The sequence below is a fragment of the Buteo buteo genome, chromosome 2, assembly GCF_964188355.1.
Source record: "Buteo buteo chromosome 2, bButBut1.hap1.1, whole genome shotgun sequence".
Lineage (NCBI taxonomy): Eukaryota > Metazoa > Chordata > Aves > Accipitriformes > Accipitridae > Buteo > Buteo buteo.
Window position 1 is genome coordinate 17273076 of NC_134172.1, and position 18073 is coordinate 17291148.

Consider the following 18073-nt stretch of genomic DNA (forward strand, 5'->3'; position numbering starts at 1 on the left):
CATTTCACTGCTAACAAATCCTTACGTGTGCAGGAATGCTTGTATAATCAGAGAGCAATGTTTTTAAGAGTCAGGATTGAGCAGTTCAAAACCATAGGAGATAAGAATCATGGCTCAAGGCCTGGAAGCTGCGAGATCGACAGAAAATGCAGAATGCCATGTTCAAGGTAATGCCTTTTTCACACAGAGTCTCTGCACCAGATACTTTGCCTTTGAATTCACCTTAGACATTGTGTTCTTGAGGGTCTATTTGAAACAAGCAAACAACACTTACACAAGCCATGCAATCAAACAAACTACCCCCTCCCTATACCCAGACAAAACCTGTTTCAGCTGTATTTCCCATGCAGGGCTACAAAAACAGCTCAAGAAGATTTTAATGGCCCTTTCCAATTTCCAACCTTAAATGGCATTCCCCACAGTAGAAAGGGAAGGTAGCAGAAAATTAAAGCATAACCCACAGTTCTGTTTGAGGCCTTACACTGACTTGTTTTCTGTTGTCATCTTCACATTTCAGGAAGGCATTTGGATAAATAACGAGTATATTAAGGACAATAAGATATAATATCTTCTGCAAAACCTTGAAGCTTTCCTAGGCAATGTTATGGGCAAAGCACTTCAGCAGGAAGTTGGGTTCTGCATCCTGGTTCCTGGAACTGGGACACAAGATACCAAATTGTGTAAAAATTACAGGAACTCTGAGAGCTGACAACACTGAATTACGTTTCACTGCCTGTAGGTCCTCAAGCCAGCTTGTCTTGTCTTTCAGCTGAGATTCTAAAGGCTTTAAGAGTGGGTGCATGTTGCCCTTCAGCAGCACTTGGAGGACTGACAGTGTTTTCAAAAAACAAAACCAAATGATACTACCCTGCCAGAGGGAAAAACAAGGTCAATCATGCTATGCAAATCAGCTCTCTGTTGGAGAGAAAAATCAAAACAGAGGAACCTGCTACCCCCATGGTACAGACTGAACATGAATAAACAAAACTTAATTCCTGGTTGACTTTATCACCAGAGAGGATGAAAGAGGAAAATATATGGGTGCAAAAATACTTAGATGAGTACAGCAGTGACTTTGGAAATCTCTCAGTGCTTGAAAAATAAACTTGTCACTATAAAGCCCTGCATTTTCAAACTAAGTGTGATGTAGGGTTCGGCGTTCGGAAGATCTCGCAATGTCACGGAAAGTCAGAGGGTTAGTCGCAGCCTTGTGATGTACCTGTAATCCTGCCTCCCCTTGTTAGTATAAAAGGAATTAACTGCGCAATAAAAGGGGGAAGTTGGCGCTCACGCTGTGTGTGTTATCTGTCTCTTTCCCTGGTCCGGGCCGACCAGTGATCTAAGCGTGGCACCTTGATATGTAGCGAACGCTACAGTGTATCCCATGCAGAAGACATAGTTGAGGACCTCTGAGGAACTATCAGACATCTAAACATATTTTTGCTGGAGGCTATGTAAGAAGTATCCTGGCTCTGAATATTGTTGCTACCCTTTTCTTGGATTATTTCATTTCAGTTTTTGACAGAAACCAGTAATGAAAGGAAATACACCAGTGAGAAAATTCACCTGTAGTATCTCAGGCCAGGTGAATAGTACTTGCGTATTTCTAGGTTTTTTGTTTATTTACTTAAAAGCTAGCTTACAACTTATTAACTGATGTGTCAAAACAAGATTAATTTTAACTACGGAGCAATATTTACTGCAGATCTTGATGAAATCTACACCTCACACATTCAAAGATCCTACTTTCTTTCCCTGGGCCTAGGAGAATGACAAGAGCAGCAACAGGTACCACTGCAGGTGATCACCTTTTTACCGAGGCAGGAGGAGCTCTGAATGGCTGCAGGGCAGAAGGAAACGGAAACTTATGCTGGCAGGAACAGAAATGTGAAATCCACTAGGCTATCAGAGGAGAACCACACAAGTTGTTAACAGAAATGCCAAATGCCTGAAAAACATTTCAAACAATAGCATATTTTTACTCTATTGCTCTATTCAATGTCCTAATTAGCTGAATTAAAACGATTTTGACTCTGGTGCTTACTGAAAGAACGGACACGATGCCATACTCATTTTCAGTTCAAGTTTTACTCCTAATTGCACAAAGGTTGAAAAGATTTTTTCAAAGTTTGAAAACCAGCATAATAATTTTGGTTGCATGTATAAAACAGGAAAACCCAAAGGATACAGGAGTTGCGTGACTGTTCCAATGTTCAACATTAAAGTGTTGCACATACACTGATTATTTTCTACATTATCTGCTTCTCAAATTTTAACTGTACAACACTTGCAGATATCTGAGGTTAAAATGTTTTGATAAAATACCATGTTATGGAAGGTTTCAGTCACTTAGTACAGATTACAGTACAAAATAATGACAACTCAGAGCATTGCTAAGAGTTTATTCAGAAGCTTTTACTTTTGGTTCTTATATCACAAAAGACATGTTTAATGTTTACAACAAGTATTAGAAACTGAGATGTTTTTATTTCTACTATTATAAAAGTAACATAGGAGACCATTCTAAGCCATCTTCAAAATGCAGACCAATCTTTTTTTTTTTTTGTATATAAACTGTACACAAAAAACAAGGCACTATACATTTTTGGATAATAAAGTATAAAGGTCGATTCGCATAGTTTCTCAAGAAATCCATGCTATAAATACAAATGCTTTGTTCGGTTTAGCACCTGAAGCAGCACTGAGAACAATTCATTAACTACTGCAAAGAGAAACTTTTCAGAACGCGTAGGAGATACATATTGGTGGTATAGCTAATTCAGTACAAGCAACTGCCATCCAGCTACTTTTCTGCAGTTTTGACATGACAGTCTTGAAAGTGAATATATATTGCATTGTTAAATACATACTCGTTCTATGTGTTTATATAAATATAAATTCTTTGTAATCCACAAACTAACAAAATAACACTTTACAAAGAGAACTTCTTCAAAAACAAAAATGGCAAGTATTGTATATAGCCAAAGGACACCTGCAGCAGTAGCTCAAGAAACTACTGTTTCAGTGCATAGGAGAGCAGAGCTTAAAACACATTACCTTTAAGAGTCAAAACTGAATTCCATTTCCAAAGAGTTCTCTTGGCCTTTTATAATATTACACACCTCCAGACAGGTAGTTACTAATAACTTCAGATTATTTCTATTTATTCTGTAAATGTGGGGTACAATTCTTCTAAAGGGCATAGAAAGTGAAAACAGACATCCCTTTAGTGCTCACTCTAATAAACACAACTTAGAAAAGTCCTTTTGCCTTCTTTAGATTAACCTGCTTCCAAGATGGCAGTGCATTGTACTCTTCTCTTGTCATCTCTAATGCAACCTGCATTTAAAATGAGAGTATATGCCATTAGTAAAAACACTTGTAAGTAGCAAAACTGTCAAATGACTTCACAGCATGGTTTGACACACATGCACAGAGTAACAGTGCACCTATTCGCTCCTTACCTCAAAGTCCTCATCTGAAAGATAAATTTCAAGCTTCAGTGGATCGACTCCCTCAGGTAGAGGCCTAGCTAAGAGATCTGCTAATGGATACACCGTTTTACACAGCTTGGCCAGCACATCCTCTACAAGGATTATCTGATTAGAAACATCAGCATCCTATAGGGAGAAAAGGAAAATGGAGAACAGGATCACAATGCTGAAACCACCAACTGTTCCCATTGCAGTCTGCAGATGGCATGGGATCAACCTGCACTGCCTGGCCCACAGAGCACAAAGCTATACATCCAGGTCTGCACATAGGCGAACAGCCCTACCCTACAACAATTTCACAGCTTAAAAAAAGTCTGCACTTAGCAGAAGGACATCTTGTACTCTCCATTTAAGGCTGAATTCTGTGTTTAGTCATGAAGCCAGCATTTTCCACTAAGGATGGCTGCAGAAGACTTAGAAAACAGAAAATGTCATTTGCCTTGAGATGCCCCTTCACTGAAGGCTTTTAAAGCAGTCACGTGTAATTTGGCTGTGACTCTGCTTCCCAGGTGGGTAAGTCAATGCTGAAGCTCTTGGAGCCAGCTGATCCTTTGCAGGGCATTTTGCTCCCCTGCACTTTGAGCCCGGAGAACAGACCAGAACTGCACGTTGCTGCCTGTTTCACATGATCAAAACAGTTGTTCTGCTAAACTCTAGCACATCGCTTTCTAAGAGATGGTTCAGATAACACTTTCCTCCTGTTCTTAACAAAAAAAAGAATGTGAGAAGTTACATGAAAAAACAACCAGGAATGCCTCTAGTATCCACACTTCCAGTTGGAATTTAGCTATGTTATTTTTTTCCTGTGCAGACTCCTGAACTGTACTTTCCAAGTTCATCCTCTGGATTTGGGGGATGACGGCACAAACAAGAAATGTTACTGACAACACAAGACATAATTACTAGCAACAGGAAACAGTCTGGGCAATGAAAAGATTTACCATTTCTGTGATCTCTGCGATGTCTTCCCTGTGTTCCCAACTTGGGAACATATTAGTGAAGGTCAGAGGCTCTAGGCCAGCATGAATTAGATAGGATTTTGGGGGCTTCTTTACATTTTTTCCTAAAAACAGTCAAAATACAAAAAAAAGAGAGAAATTGCAAATGGTACCATATTTTGCAATATCACCCACTATCCAAAGCTACCTTGTAAGCATGTATAGTTGATTCTTTCCTGAAAAGCTGAAGTAATTTAAGGCAGTAGGAATAAATTTCACCAGGATTTTTTTTTTAATATAGTATGGCACCTTTTAACATGTTTTTCAGTATTCTTAAATCTGCCTCTTACTGTATCTGACAACAAAGATCAAACCATGTATGCTGAAAATCCCCCACAGTTACTTCCTAACCCAATGTATTTCTTATCTTACAAAAATAGAGTTAGACTAAAGCAGAGTGTGATGGTCTGAAATTAGCCAAATTCACGTAAATGAAACCTGGTATGCTCAGCCAAAGTGTCCTGCCAGCAGCAAATAAAGCTTAAGCTTGGAGGCTTAAGGGAGAATGTTTAAACTGTTCTTTACTTGGGATACTGAGGTCAAACACAATCATTTTGTTATTACAAATTCAAAGGAATGGGATCTGAAAGTTAACAGAGGTATTGCAATAGCTGGATGGTAATTACTGATGATTTTCAAAGACAGTCCTGCCTCTTTAAAACGTATGTGTGCACACTATATAGGACATGGACATAAGAGCCTTCTCTTCCACATATTTTCACTGTGGTTTATTTCTTTGTTCTACCACGAACAATTCAACAAACACTTAAAAACATTGCATTTAAAAAATGTGTGAATCTGCTCTAGTTGCACTGCTCTGCTCTCAGTAATTCAGCCAAGAAATAAAAGGAGAGTGGCATTTGCTAATGTTCCAGCACAGGCAAGATGAATCTGTACGTAAATGGAGAAACATTTTCATTGCATGAACTCTGCCCTCAGCACAAGCTGATCTCCTCACTAAAAATCACTAAAGGGCAAACCAGATTCTTCCCTCTCCTAGTGGTCTGCAGCTCAGCTCTCCAGACTGCTGATTTAGCAGATAAAACCACAGAAAAACTTTCAAGACATTTTGATGAGTTAAAGAAGATTTATGCACAAGGAGAACTGCTAGGTATATTCAAGGGATATCCAGAGTTGCTAATTAATCTCTTTCATACCATCATGTAGTTAAACACTGCAAGTCAGGAAAAGAAAAAAAAAAGGGGGGGGAGTGGGAAAGGGGGAGAAGGACATATATGAGGAAAGACATGGAGAGAGATAAGTAAGAGAAAAGTGTTTTAATGCTTCTGATCACTCAACTATATTCTGGTAGTCAAAATAATTGCAGCAGCATCGGTATCTCCTGAAATACAGTTTCTCCACCTTGATAAGTAACAAAACATAAGAGCTAGTCAGCCCTGACAGCTTGATGCAATGAATTTTTGAAGGGGTCGACAGAATCCCAGATCATGAAAGTGACAGACCACCAGAACAGCATAGTTTGAATGGTAGGAAACTGCTAAAGAAGTTCACATTAGCTTTGGCATAGAAATAGTACAAGTAGAATTGGTCTTTAACAGTAAAAAACCTTGTTCTGTACCTATCCAGCCATACGGCCCGAAGCTCTTGAGAACTACCCCATGGCAAAGAGGATAAAGCCACAACTGCTGCAAAGTCATGGCCAGAGGTAGAGAAGTGAGCACCCAGCAAAAAAACTTGTCCTATGATACATATGCTAAAGTTCAGACCCCTGAGGAGTCACCAAAGAGCTTTCCACTGTGCATCAAACTCAGATGCAGCAAATTCAGTCCAGTGCAGAAGGTATTAATCACTTTTCCCATCATCGAACTTCACGAAGTTCAAGAAATCTGGAAAAGTATCCAAACCTCAGCATGTGTATCTGATTCCATCTCTCCTGGGTCCAGAAAACATGATTTTCCATTACCAGAGGATTACCACTGCATCAGCAACACTGAGACCACGATCTCACTTCTATCTCTCTCGCTAGCCTGCTGAGCAACTCTGGGCACTTCTTTGCATGGGGCTCAGTTCCTCTATGGTGACATTCACTTCTTCTGTGAAGCACACTGTATGAAATGATTTCAAAGAAGTGCACCTTATCACTGCTTCTGACTTGGGAGAACTGGGGGTGGTGGAGAACAAGTAACTGGCCTTTTCTTTAGGAATTCAGCAGTTGCTGCCCAAGACTCTTCCAATTACTGCCCTGTCTTTAGCACCCCATTCCTAAACAAATGCTGCTATTGGGCAGGGCAGGGCAGTGCCAGGGACACCAGAGGATGAACCACAGAGCAACACCACAGTCTGATGAAGGTCACGTTTCTGTGCCTCCAGTACTGGTTTTCAGCTGTCTCCTGCCAGGTGTTACCACCTCCCATCAGTGACATGAGACAACTGAGTAGAATCACAACATGTGCGCCTACTCCTATTCGACCTGCAGATTGGGAAGGAAAGACTGGCTTATCCTCATAAGGGTGGAATATCCAAGAAGGGTATTGCTTTCCCTCTTCAAATACACAAATATCTATGGGAGAAGATGACAGTTACCACCAGCTGTGTCACAAGTTGTGAAGTTTATTTGCTACAGAAGAGATCAGTGGCATCATGAGGTCTCAAGATCTGTAAGTGATCAGGCTTTCCTTGCAAGAGGACATAGTTTACATCAGTTAAGCTGTAGTGACTTATTCACAGTGGGAAACTGTTCTGAACTAACAGAACATGGTTGTTACTTATGCCCTCTTTCCTGGATGGTAACCCCACACCTTTCTTTATTCATCCTTCATCAGAAGATGCAAGGTCTGTTCCCAGCCTCACATAACCTTAGGTGAAGTGAGAAGAAAGCATTACGGTGTCTCAAGGAAACTCTACTAGCACAGAAAATAATCTGGTCAGTGTGCTCTTACATGAGCATCAATTGCAGCTAGAATCACTGCATACTGACTGGTAATAACTGTTTTCTAAAAGTGAGTACAGAGCCTCAGCTCTGTGCTCCAGCATTTCCAATGGCCGCCTGTTTCCATGTGAGACTTGTTCTCAATCTTCAAAGTCTTTCCACCTTCCCCACTAAATCAAAACCCAGTTACATCAGTGAACAGTATCTTCATTCAGTCTTTTGATACACAGAAGCTTATGAAATCTAAGAGGACCTAGACAGAAAGCATTCAGGTTTAAGAGGCTGTGTTCTCAGAATTCACTTTTAGGGATCTGATATTTTCCCACAGTGGGGGCACAGAAGAGAAATAAAGCCTTTCCTCTGAGAATTGAGTCAGTGGAGTATCTTGGCAATTTGGGAACAATGCCATTTACTAGACAAATGGTTTGCTAAGAAAGAGTGGAGAATGTATCTTCAAATACACTGATGTTTATCAACAGCATTGTGGGAGCACCTGAGTACCTTTCAACTCAGGACAGCAAGGCATGGAAAGGCATGACACACTCAGAACAGCCAGGCACAGCAATCTGTTACCTTTGCAGTACCGGAGCACTGTCTCCATGGCGCATTTCCTGTCTGTAGCCCACCTGATTCGAGCTGATCCAGCAATTTTGTTTTCCACAGGCCACCAGCCTTGCCACAGGTACACTTCATGGTGATTGTCAACAAGGAACAGTGCTACACAGCCAAAACATAACAAATCCATCATCAGCTGGTTATTAGTTCTCAGAATCCCCTAAACAACCCCAGTCTTACATGCTTGTCAGCATCAGGACAGGATCATTTCAAAGCTTACCGATCCCTTTTGTTATTCATCCAGCTGAACCTCAGCTGAACTCAGGTTCTCTGATATAAACAATGTATTTTTATAGCAAGCTTTTGGGATACATGTATGTTTGATTAGTTCTCAGCATCTTTACCACAAAAAAAATTACTGTTAGTGTTTAATGCAGTATAAGCATCACATGCACACATTTTCCTGTGATAAAGCAAGTTAAAAGTGATTACAGTTACTGAATCACTGCCCAATGCAGGATACAGTTATCTGTTTTCTTGTTACTTAAGTATTTTAAAGCATATACCTGGCTGTGGGGCAGTGTAAAGATCTTCTTGCAAGAATGGCATGGAATTGATGACAGCAGGGTCTCTTGAAGGGTAAACATACTCAGTGGCTGAGAATTCTCCTGATGAACTACTGAGGCTGAACAGGCGGGGGGTGAAATTAAACTTTCCAGGATCTTTAAAGAACAAAAATTAAGAAGATTTCCAACAGAAAATACCAGAGGTGAATGTAAAAAAATAAAAATAATAAAAAAAAAAATCAACTTTTAGAGTGACTGTAAATTCTCTGGTTTTTGAAAAATAAAGAAAGATGACCAGATGTCTTAGGGGACTAGCAACAGCTGTGAATAACTTGAGCTACAAGGCTGGCTGCCATCAGTTTGAATCTGATCCTGGCTACTTACTATCAAGCAATTTCATAACGGGCTGTTTTGCAGCTTAAGTGAAGCAAGCCCATCTCAGAGTTTACTTTTTAACTGACACATTTTCTACTTGGTAAATCAATCCCCCTGCTACCTTTGTTGGCAGTGTCAAAGCAAAGACTGGGCAAGAATGTGTGCAGAACTGCCTCCTAAATCCCATCAGAAGAGAAGCAAAACGTGTTGGTAACAGTGTTAACTATTGCTCTGTGCTGCATGAATACAGAGGGGCTGCAGAAGGGGGAGAGAACAAAATGAAACACTTAGTTTTCCAGCACTTTCCTTCTAGAACAGCATTACTTAACTCAGTAGATTTTTTGGAAGCATCTCTCTGAAGCAATCATCTCAACTACCAAGATGTTCTTCAAAAGCTTTACATTAAATCTCACAATACCGTAGACCAGTAAAGTAAAATGTAAGTGCCAAATCCAGGAATGCAGGTCTACCTTGCAACATGCAATCATAGGCCTTTCGATCTCTCCTTCCTAATGCGTCCCAGAATCCCAAGGGCTCTGATCCTTCATCACATTCATGTATCGTCACCTTGCTGCTGCTGTGCAGCCCTGCCTCCAGCGGACATCTACAAAACACAAAGGAAAAAGAGTGAACCGAGCTTTCCTGCCCCGAACACAGCTAACACAAACCTGCTGGCCACTTGCATTATTAGAACCCAAAAGCACCCTATAGGCTTGTTGCACACTTCATGTGAACATAGGCTTTTTGAAAATGATGACAAAAATTATCAATAAACAAGATACGGAATTTCAGCAACCATTCTCATACCATTTCTGATCACATACCTAGAGCGGAGGAGATGCTCGCATGAGCTCTCAGTAGGGATTCTCACTGCCTGTTTTTGTAACTACTGCTGTCCTCCTCAAATGCTTTCCCAAACACATTTCCTCTTCCTTATTTACAAAGCTTGATTCTAATCCTCCTATCAACTGGGATTTAGTTTGCTATTCAGATATTGAGCATCTCCCTCCAAATAGAGACCATTTGTTTTGCAACTGTAATTAGTACATTAGGAAGAGTAAGTGCATTTGACCTTGAAGTGATTACAGAACATGTGTTTTCCCCACTCCATCGAATCAACTACCCATCATTCCCCCTCCTTACCAAGCGTGCACATGCTGCAGTTGTACTCAGAGGACAGCTTTAGTTATTTCAACTTTTCTTTGAGGCAGACTATTTTAACATGTCCAAAATATAGATCAGACACTCACTGTTCTTTTATTTTATTGGCTGCTGTTCTTCCTACATCCTTGGTGTGAGATTGTGCTTTGCAGCCATGCCACAGGTAGATAAGAGCTTTATTTATATTGAGGACAATCATGGATGTCCGGGAACGCAGGCTGCTGCAGTGACATGCTACTTCAAGTAAGTTTCCTTCATTGGGAACTTCTCCTCGCACACAATATAGCCTCCAGTCACCTGGAGCAGACAGGAACAGTGCAGCAGTATTATACAGTCAGTCACATGGGGTTTAAAATTCAAGACCTCTGCTCTGGAACAGCTGTTCTCATACTGGATGAATTTCACATATCCCATGCCTCTACTGTCACAGAATAAACTAGCCAAGCATCAGGTTTGGCTAACACTACTGGAGAAACCCTGTTGCAGAAAAGATACCTTCTGAAACCTTGCTACAAAAGTACAAGTATTAAGAGCTGAAGAGCTTAACAGAGCAGGAGAGAAGTTTTGCTCTGTTTCATACAGGAAAAAAAGGGAAACAAATACAGGAGTCCTTCTATTCAACTTCTTTTCCCCTGTGCACCTTAGGCACAGGAGATCACATTGAGATGCAAACTGGAGCATGTCCAAGCTACACCTGCATTGAAATTCTCTGACCTCAACTGCAGCATACAAGGAATATGTTGCAAAAAGTAACGAATGGGTAACAAAACCTTAGAGTTCTCCTTGGAGCAGGAGAACTGCTCATAAACATACTCCTTTGCCCAGACTGTGTAGAAAAGAACATATTTTAAAGCAAATGAGCACTTTCCTTAATTAAAAAACAACTAGAACAATTTAAATGCGTATCAATACAATAAAGTCAGCTTGCTCTGGGGTGACAAAATCCATGCTATGCTCAAAGAAGAAACAAACTACCTTGAAACAAAGCATTGCAAAGCTGTCTCATGGGTTTCATGGCATTCATTTCCCTTTTCTACAGAGTATGGTAAGTTGAGACTAAATTCAAAGCCCTTCACAATAGATACAAAAGGATTTGGGGGCAGAAGCTCTTAACAGTAATTTACTTTGTGCATTTTCTTCTTCCTCTTCCCTTCTGCCAGCATGCACAATCATCCCTCCTTGGAAGCACTGCAGGAAGCATGGCGGTTCTTTCCCTTGAAGCACTTGTACCTGGAAATTGAAAGCACCACTCTTCATTAAAAAAAAATGAAGCAAGTATACAGACTCAGGAAAACTAATCTCTATGGATTATTAAAAATTGTATAGTTATGGCCACCCATGAAGATGGCTTTCATTCTACTTTACAACTGCTGACTATTGTTTAAATTACCATATATATCAGCATGCAATGGTTTTCGTATGTGACCTGCATATTAAAAGAAACCTCTAGCTGGAATCCAACAATCAAGAGTTTTAGAGGATAAGGAATATCAAATAAACTCTAATTTAAATTAGTTTAACCATTATTTGAATTCTTTACAGGACTGGGCCATCTTGCCTTATATTCTTTGAAACTATTATGGATATAATGTAGGAACTGAAGTAGGTTCAAAATTTGCTGTAAAACTGGTTTATATGACAACATGCATGTTCTTTGCTCATTAAACATTGCATTGTGATTATGAAACTGATATAGCTAATTGCTAAATCAGGTATGTTGCACAGAATCCCACACTCTGGATCAAGTGTATTTACAGATCTCCTCTATGAACTCCTGTCTTACTGGTCACTTCTACGCTGCTGTTAAAAAACTAATTACAGCATTATCAAGGTACAGAAACTAACTTTAAGCCTCCCATCTCCTATGCTGGTAGCAGTCAGGCCACAACAAAGCCTAACTTCAGCTAAAGACAAAGCAAGCTAGCCTGTCCTCTGTTTGAGCTTCAAACTAGCTGAATCTGCAGTTGATAGAATGTCTGCAAAACAAGGCAATCTAATATGTAATTACAGAGTAAACAAATTGAAAATTTCCAATGTATTTTCATGCCTTGGCCTGGCAGAAAGTGCTTCTCCTGGTCTCAGCACTAGGAAGACAGTCCTGTTATCTGAACATGTACTTCAAGTGAAGGCACAAATTTATTTAACTGTGCTTCACCTATTCCTGCAGGGAGAGGAGAGAAGACATTCTTCTTCAGCCATTCTCAGAAATTTCATCTTTAGAAGCAGGATTTGGGAATGACAATCCATAAAGGAGCTTATCTGTCTCTGGAAGTTGGTATAAAGCCAAAAGTAATTTTGAGGTCTAGTAATCTGTACTGTCAAGAACACGTTTACAGAAAGAGAGGAGGCAAAAAAGATAATTCGCATTTACCATTGGTGGCTACTTGGGCAGGCAAGTCTTACCAGGAGTGCCACCTAGGTCTGAAGGAAGCTCACCTGTGCTCCTCTCTCTTCATCAAGTTCCACTGTCATCAGTGCCGATGTCCCTTTCTCACTCACTGTGGAGTGCCTTCCTTGCCAAAAGAAATACACGCATTTCTCTTTTCCAAGAGCCCTTACTTGTTGCTCTCCTTTTTGCCTGCTTCCAACTGCAAAACAGAAAGCACATGCTGAAAAAAGTACTCTGGCTATAGGTTTAAACAGCACGTGGTTTAATCTCATCTGCCAGCTCAGCACTAGCCCATCCAGAACAGGAAAGATAAAACGTCCAACTGGAAGAACATTAGGTCTCCAAGCCAGTAATGTCCCCCAGGTTGGCATTGTCTCATCAGATGGATGTAAGCCCACAGAGAGAGATGCCTGTGTTGGCCAGAGAAAGAGATGTAGAAAGAACTGGTACTATCTGGAGAAAAATAACTGACATCACTTGAGCCAATTTGCATGTGAAATGGTACATCCAGTCATGTTACCAGAAGAGTGCATTATGGCTCATTTTCCACATTACACACTGTTCTTTGGCAGCAGGAGAGTAGCTGGCTGGAACAATACTGGAAACAGCAACAGTTGAGAAAGCTACAGGCATAAAAGAAAAGTCTTTCTTGGTAAAGTGATATTAGAAAGGAAAACTACAGAACAAATGAAGACCAAAGCAGTATTTTGCAGTCATAAAAAAGTTAGGATTAGGTAAGATTTATTTATTTATTTAAATTAACTCAGTATTTCGTATTGGTCTGGAAAGTGGGTTAGCAGCAACCCTTTTTTTCTTTTTTTTTAAAGAGGATCGGTATTTAGTTGTTACGATAAGCGAGTAATGTTTACAGCAAGTGAAGTTGAACAATACAACCAGTTATGGATTATTTTACTCTTTCCAGGGAATACTAAATAAACAGATATAATTAAATCAAAGATTTAAAAAAACCCAAGAGCTTTAAACCAGATTCTTAAAAAAAATAAATTAAAACTTCTGCCTTGATTTCAGCAGTGCTGAGCAGCATCCAACTGAAATACTTAGCAGAAAGCATGCTGGTTTTTTCAAGATGAGAATAGTCAAACCACTACTCACTTCTAAAATTTATGGTTTTCATTCTTATCTGTGCATTCAGCCCATAAAAGTACTGCCTCCTGCATAAAAATTTATTCTGTTTTGAAGTGATGGGATATATTTTCATCCATTTGGATTAGGAGTCTGTTTACAGTTCAGTATTAGTGTTACCCATTTCTCCCAAGATTTACAAGCTTTTGTATTTTTCTTGGATTTGCCAGTATCTGAACTCAAAGATCCTGAATGAGACCTATCTACGTTTTTTGGCTAAAAGCCTGAAGCTGTATAGCTGTTACACTGCTTTCAACCAATTTTAATATTTTCCTATTTGAAACAATAATGTTTAGACTATTTCTATTTTACTTGTCATGAAAGCCACCTATTATTAGTTTAGTGCCAAAAGGGAGAGTTCCATTGAGCACACTGAGCTGACTGATTCTCAACCTTTTACCTGCTGCTTTTAGGCTCTTGTCAGAACACTGCTAAAGTTCTCCACTTGAGACTGAAACCCATAGCAAAGGGTTTCCAGGAACAGCAAAAAGGACAGCAAGAGCAATGAGTTGGCAAGGGCTTTTCCTGTCATTGTTACTGTTCTCCATTACCCAGCAAAGTCTTTCATTGTTGCTAAGCCTACCCCCCTTACAAGACATTCAGGCCACTGTCATTAGTCCAGCTGCCTAGTTATTTTGGTGTTAAGCTGTGGGCACAATTCTGGCCTAATGAGCTGTCCTGTGAACACGTACACCACCACTATTGGGTAAAAGGAGAGATGGACAATATTACATTTGATGTATGAAAAATAACTACAGCTTTTTTTTTTATGCTTTCTTTTAAACAAAATAAAGTAATAAGCTCTACTTCTTAATGGCCTAGGAAGGCTAAATTAGCATTTCTAACCTTTAAAACAGTTTCACATCCAAGGAAGTCTAGGTCTGGATCTTACCCCTAAAACTGTACCACTATGCAGTTTTAGCTGCTCTTCTCCATGTTTCAGCAGGATGAAATGGAATTGTTCACTAACCTGTAGTGCTCACCATGTACTTCCACTTCACCACATATGTGTCTCCCTCATGGAACTGCCCTATGCTTTGCTTAGGCAGTCTACTATAATCGAATTCCAGGATGTGCCAGACATCCACAGATGCAGTGATAATTTCAAACTGCCTCCCATCTTCTCCTTCTACAAGTCCATAGCCCCGGCCAATATTCATTCCATCCAAGACTGTGCCTACAGTTGTTTGGGGCACAGCTACCATTAGCATGACATCATATGGTTTAGAGTCAGATCTGGATTCTTCCTGTCAAAAAACACAGAAGAGATTTCTTTGAGCATAGCTTTTTTCTTCTTACCCCACAATTCCACTCAAACAGTTTGACTCTCGCATATTTCTGTACTTTGATATCTTGTCATCATTTGATGCCTTGTCAAAGCCACCTTGGCAGTATTCATTGAGCTGCTCGGCACTAATATAAAGCAACTCTGTGGGTTCACTGTAAGGTGGTGATGTTCTGACCCCTAGGTCAAAGCCCGCAAGATAAAGAAAGCGCTCTGGATCCTTGAGAACAAGTTTCCCTGGTTTCAATCCCAGCTAAGTCACCTAGTTTGAAATACCTAGCATGCTTATTATATGCACCTTCTGGTGAAGGGATTCACTAGAATTCTTCTCATTGAGTTTCTTCAGCTCTGTCCAATCAAGAAATTTTTCTTTGAACAGTATGGTCTCGTTATGTTCTGTGAGTCTGCCAAACACAGCCCAGTCTGGGCGTCCTTGTCCCTTTCTGTACCAGGGAACAAAAGAAATAAAATCAAATTAAACACTGTGAAATAAGAGCAAGAAAACTAGGTTTCTGCAATGAGACCAAACTCGAGTTTTGATACCTGGGTATGAGGGGATTGCATTCCCCTGGGTCCAGAGGATTTATGTCACAGTTGGAGTAGTCAAAGGTGCCATTCCACAAGTGTTTCGCCAGCTGGAATGCCACTTTTCTTTGTGCTAAAGTAACTTCCTTTCCATGCCACACATATACTTCACTGCCAAAATCAAACACCAGCACCTAAAAACCAAATCAAAACAAAAAAACCCCAACTACCATTAGGTTAGGTGATACCCTGATCCTCCAGTTTCCTAGTGCTGCAAGCTGACAGTGCGTTGAACACAAACTCCTCCAAATACCTGAGTTTCTGCAGTGACACTAACAACTAGCACTGCAATGCAAGTAAAGCCAGGGCAGTGATCTGCACTGTGATGTCTAATTGTCGAGGGTGACTGGAAGCAGGTATGGGGAGTGCTATGAGGTGTATCTTTAGGAGGTATCTAGGTCACCAGTAGATTAGAGAGCTCTTACTACCAAGAACCTCATTCTGTTGCATAATGGTTGCTGTCAAGTTACAGCAGCTTTCACTGACATTTAGACCTATGCTTTGTCCTGCAACTCAGGATGGCTGACAGAACATACAGTGTGGGTATCTGGCTCAGCAAACAGGCAGCAACTTGAATACTTTCAAGAAAATGCATCATGTCTTTATTTTGGAAATCTGCTCTTATTTCTACTTAGATGGGTGAAATGGTTGTTTGAAAGGGAAAAGTCTGCTAAGGATAGAAATAAAAATGCTTGAAGGGGAAAACAGGTTTTTATTTTGTTTTGTTTTTCTGAAGTGCTACCTGTTTTGCACTTCATGACTTTGGAGTGAGCTACTGATGACAAAAAGATTTATACTTCCTAAAATACTATTTCACTTTTAAGATAACATGATCTAATTTCTTGAGACCTGCAGCACACTCTAGACAGCAAAGTGTTCAGAAGCTTTTCAGAAACAGAGAGGACCCAATTTTCAGTGAGCCTCTCCATGAGCATTTGCCGTTACTGAAGGTCATTATCAGCTGTACATTCCTGCACTTACAACAGGACCAGTAAGTGGCACGATACCTCTTTTGGTTGTAGCAGGGTACATTTTGGCACCTTTCCCCAGTAGTCATCCTCAGGAATGAGTTTATCCTCTACAAGGCGGTAAATGCAATTTGTTTCTATTATTGCAGCTTCATACATTTCATCTTCTTCAGGACTTCCAGCAGCTTAAGGAAACGATTGTCAAAAATAATAAAAAATTTTAACATCCAGCTATCTTTAGTAAAGGGAACAGACTCAACTATTTTACTGTGATGAAACATCAGATACTATAACTGTAAGAATGCTTACACTGGTAACTTGTCTGTCCACCAAGGAGTTTCCAGAAGTCTTTGGCTGCATGGGTATGGGTATTTATTCCTTCTTCTATAGTCTGTATATAAGAAGCTCTACAGCCAAGTTCCCTCTTTGTCTGAATTAAAGTTGCAAGTTCTGAAGCCTAAAAGATTAACAGTTATCTGAACAGAATTGCTTAAGTCTTTGGAATACTTGTGCATATCTTGTTCAGGGAGTAGGCAAAAGTAGATAGGATATAGTAGAGCAAATAGCAAGAGAAATTATTATTATTTGTTGCACTAAATAAACAGACATTAGAGAAAATGTTACAGAAATACATTCATTCTTTCATTTGTCTAAAAACAAGACTTGATCTTAATGAACATGAGAATAAAAAGGACATCCTGCAATTCAAAGTATTTTTTGTTTGAGTGCAAATCTGTTTCCTGAGGATATCCTCTTTTCTCTTGCAGCTTCACAACCTACACACTTGTATGTCAGCTTTCATTCAGTGCACAGGCTAAAACATATTTACAGGAACTCTGCATATCTACCTGTCACTATCAGTTACATGCCACTTTTTGAGACAACTGGCACCAAGGCTCAATTACATCAAAGAGACATATGCTGTGACAGTTCTAAAAATAAATAATAAAAAAACCAACTAGTACTAACCTTTGCTTTTTCTATGACATTTGCAAACTCTCCTACCCATAAGAAACAAAAATGTGGAGTTAACAACAGGAAACAGTCTCCGCTGTTCAGTGACGAGGCCCTTGGTTCAACTAATCTTGTTTGAACATGTCTTCTTCCTAAAAAGAAAACAAAGCTAATTATATTCCTTTGACTACCGCTATCAAATGCCAAGATCTAATTTCTTTTGAGTGAAATACAAACAGTCCCAGCACACGTAGCAAAATATATGGAAACAGACTGTTAAAGAAGCATTGAAAGACTACTACTGTGGAAAAAGGGTTTATTCACAGAAAGAAGAAAAAAAAAATGTTGCCTCCGATCAACTAATACTTCTATTATTTCCTGTTCTTGCTTTAACAACTTTTTGTCCTTCTGGAGAGAAATTAATTAAGTAAAATGGCAGACAGCAGCCAAATTCCAGAATCTTCTACATTTGCTTAAGTGAAGCTATGGCACAGTTCCTGTAGGCAGTAAAAGTTATAAGAGTTTTACTTTGTCAAAAAAGTAGCTATTATTTTGCAGATTCAGATACATTACTATGCATTGTAAGGGGAAGTGGAGCAAGAACACTGTCATGTCACTTCCAAGTAAAACTGAGCACTGGATGAATGGGACAGTTCAAAAATTTCCACCCGAGATAGCTAGAATTCCTGAAATAGTTTGTTTTCTCCTCA

At 39.7% G+C, this 18073-nt stretch overlaps 1 protein-coding gene across 21 annotated transcripts in view; it reads right to left on the reverse strand.

Annotated features, from left to right (window-relative positions):
• Nucleotides 1–2387: 2387 nt before the first annotated feature.
• The window catches only part of SVIL (supervillin), a 142189-nt gene continuing 126503 nt past the window's right edge, over nucleotides 2388–18073 (reverse strand). For all 21 annotated transcript variants that reach the window (XM_075046657.1, XM_075046619.1, XM_075046718.1 and 18 more), the window contains 15 exons: nucleotides 17379–17515; nucleotides 16719–16866; nucleotides 16449–16594; nucleotides 15400–15575; nucleotides 15155–15299; nucleotides 14542–14818; nucleotides 12476–12627; nucleotides 11164–11269; nucleotides 10129–10336; nucleotides 9349–9482; nucleotides 8504–8659; nucleotides 7956–8099; nucleotides 4436–4557; nucleotides 3465–3620; nucleotides 2388–3339 (listed from right to left, as the gene is read on the reverse strand). In XM_075046657.1, the coding sequence (XP_074902758.1) occupies nucleotides 3253–3339; nucleotides 3465–3620; nucleotides 4436–4557; nucleotides 7956–8099; nucleotides 8504–8659; nucleotides 9349–9482; nucleotides 10129–10336; nucleotides 11164–11269; nucleotides 12476–12627; nucleotides 14542–14818; nucleotides 15155–15299; nucleotides 15400–15575; nucleotides 16449–16594; nucleotides 16719–16866; nucleotides 17379–17515 (2294 nt within the window). In that variant the 3' untranslated portion in view covers nucleotides 2388–3252. The remainder of the gene's footprint in view (nucleotides 3340–3464; nucleotides 3621–4435; nucleotides 4558–7955; nucleotides 8100–8503; nucleotides 8660–9348; nucleotides 9483–10128; nucleotides 10337–11163; nucleotides 11270–12475; nucleotides 12628–14541; nucleotides 14819–15154; nucleotides 15300–15399; nucleotides 15576–16448; nucleotides 16595–16718; nucleotides 16867–17378; nucleotides 17516–18073) is intronic.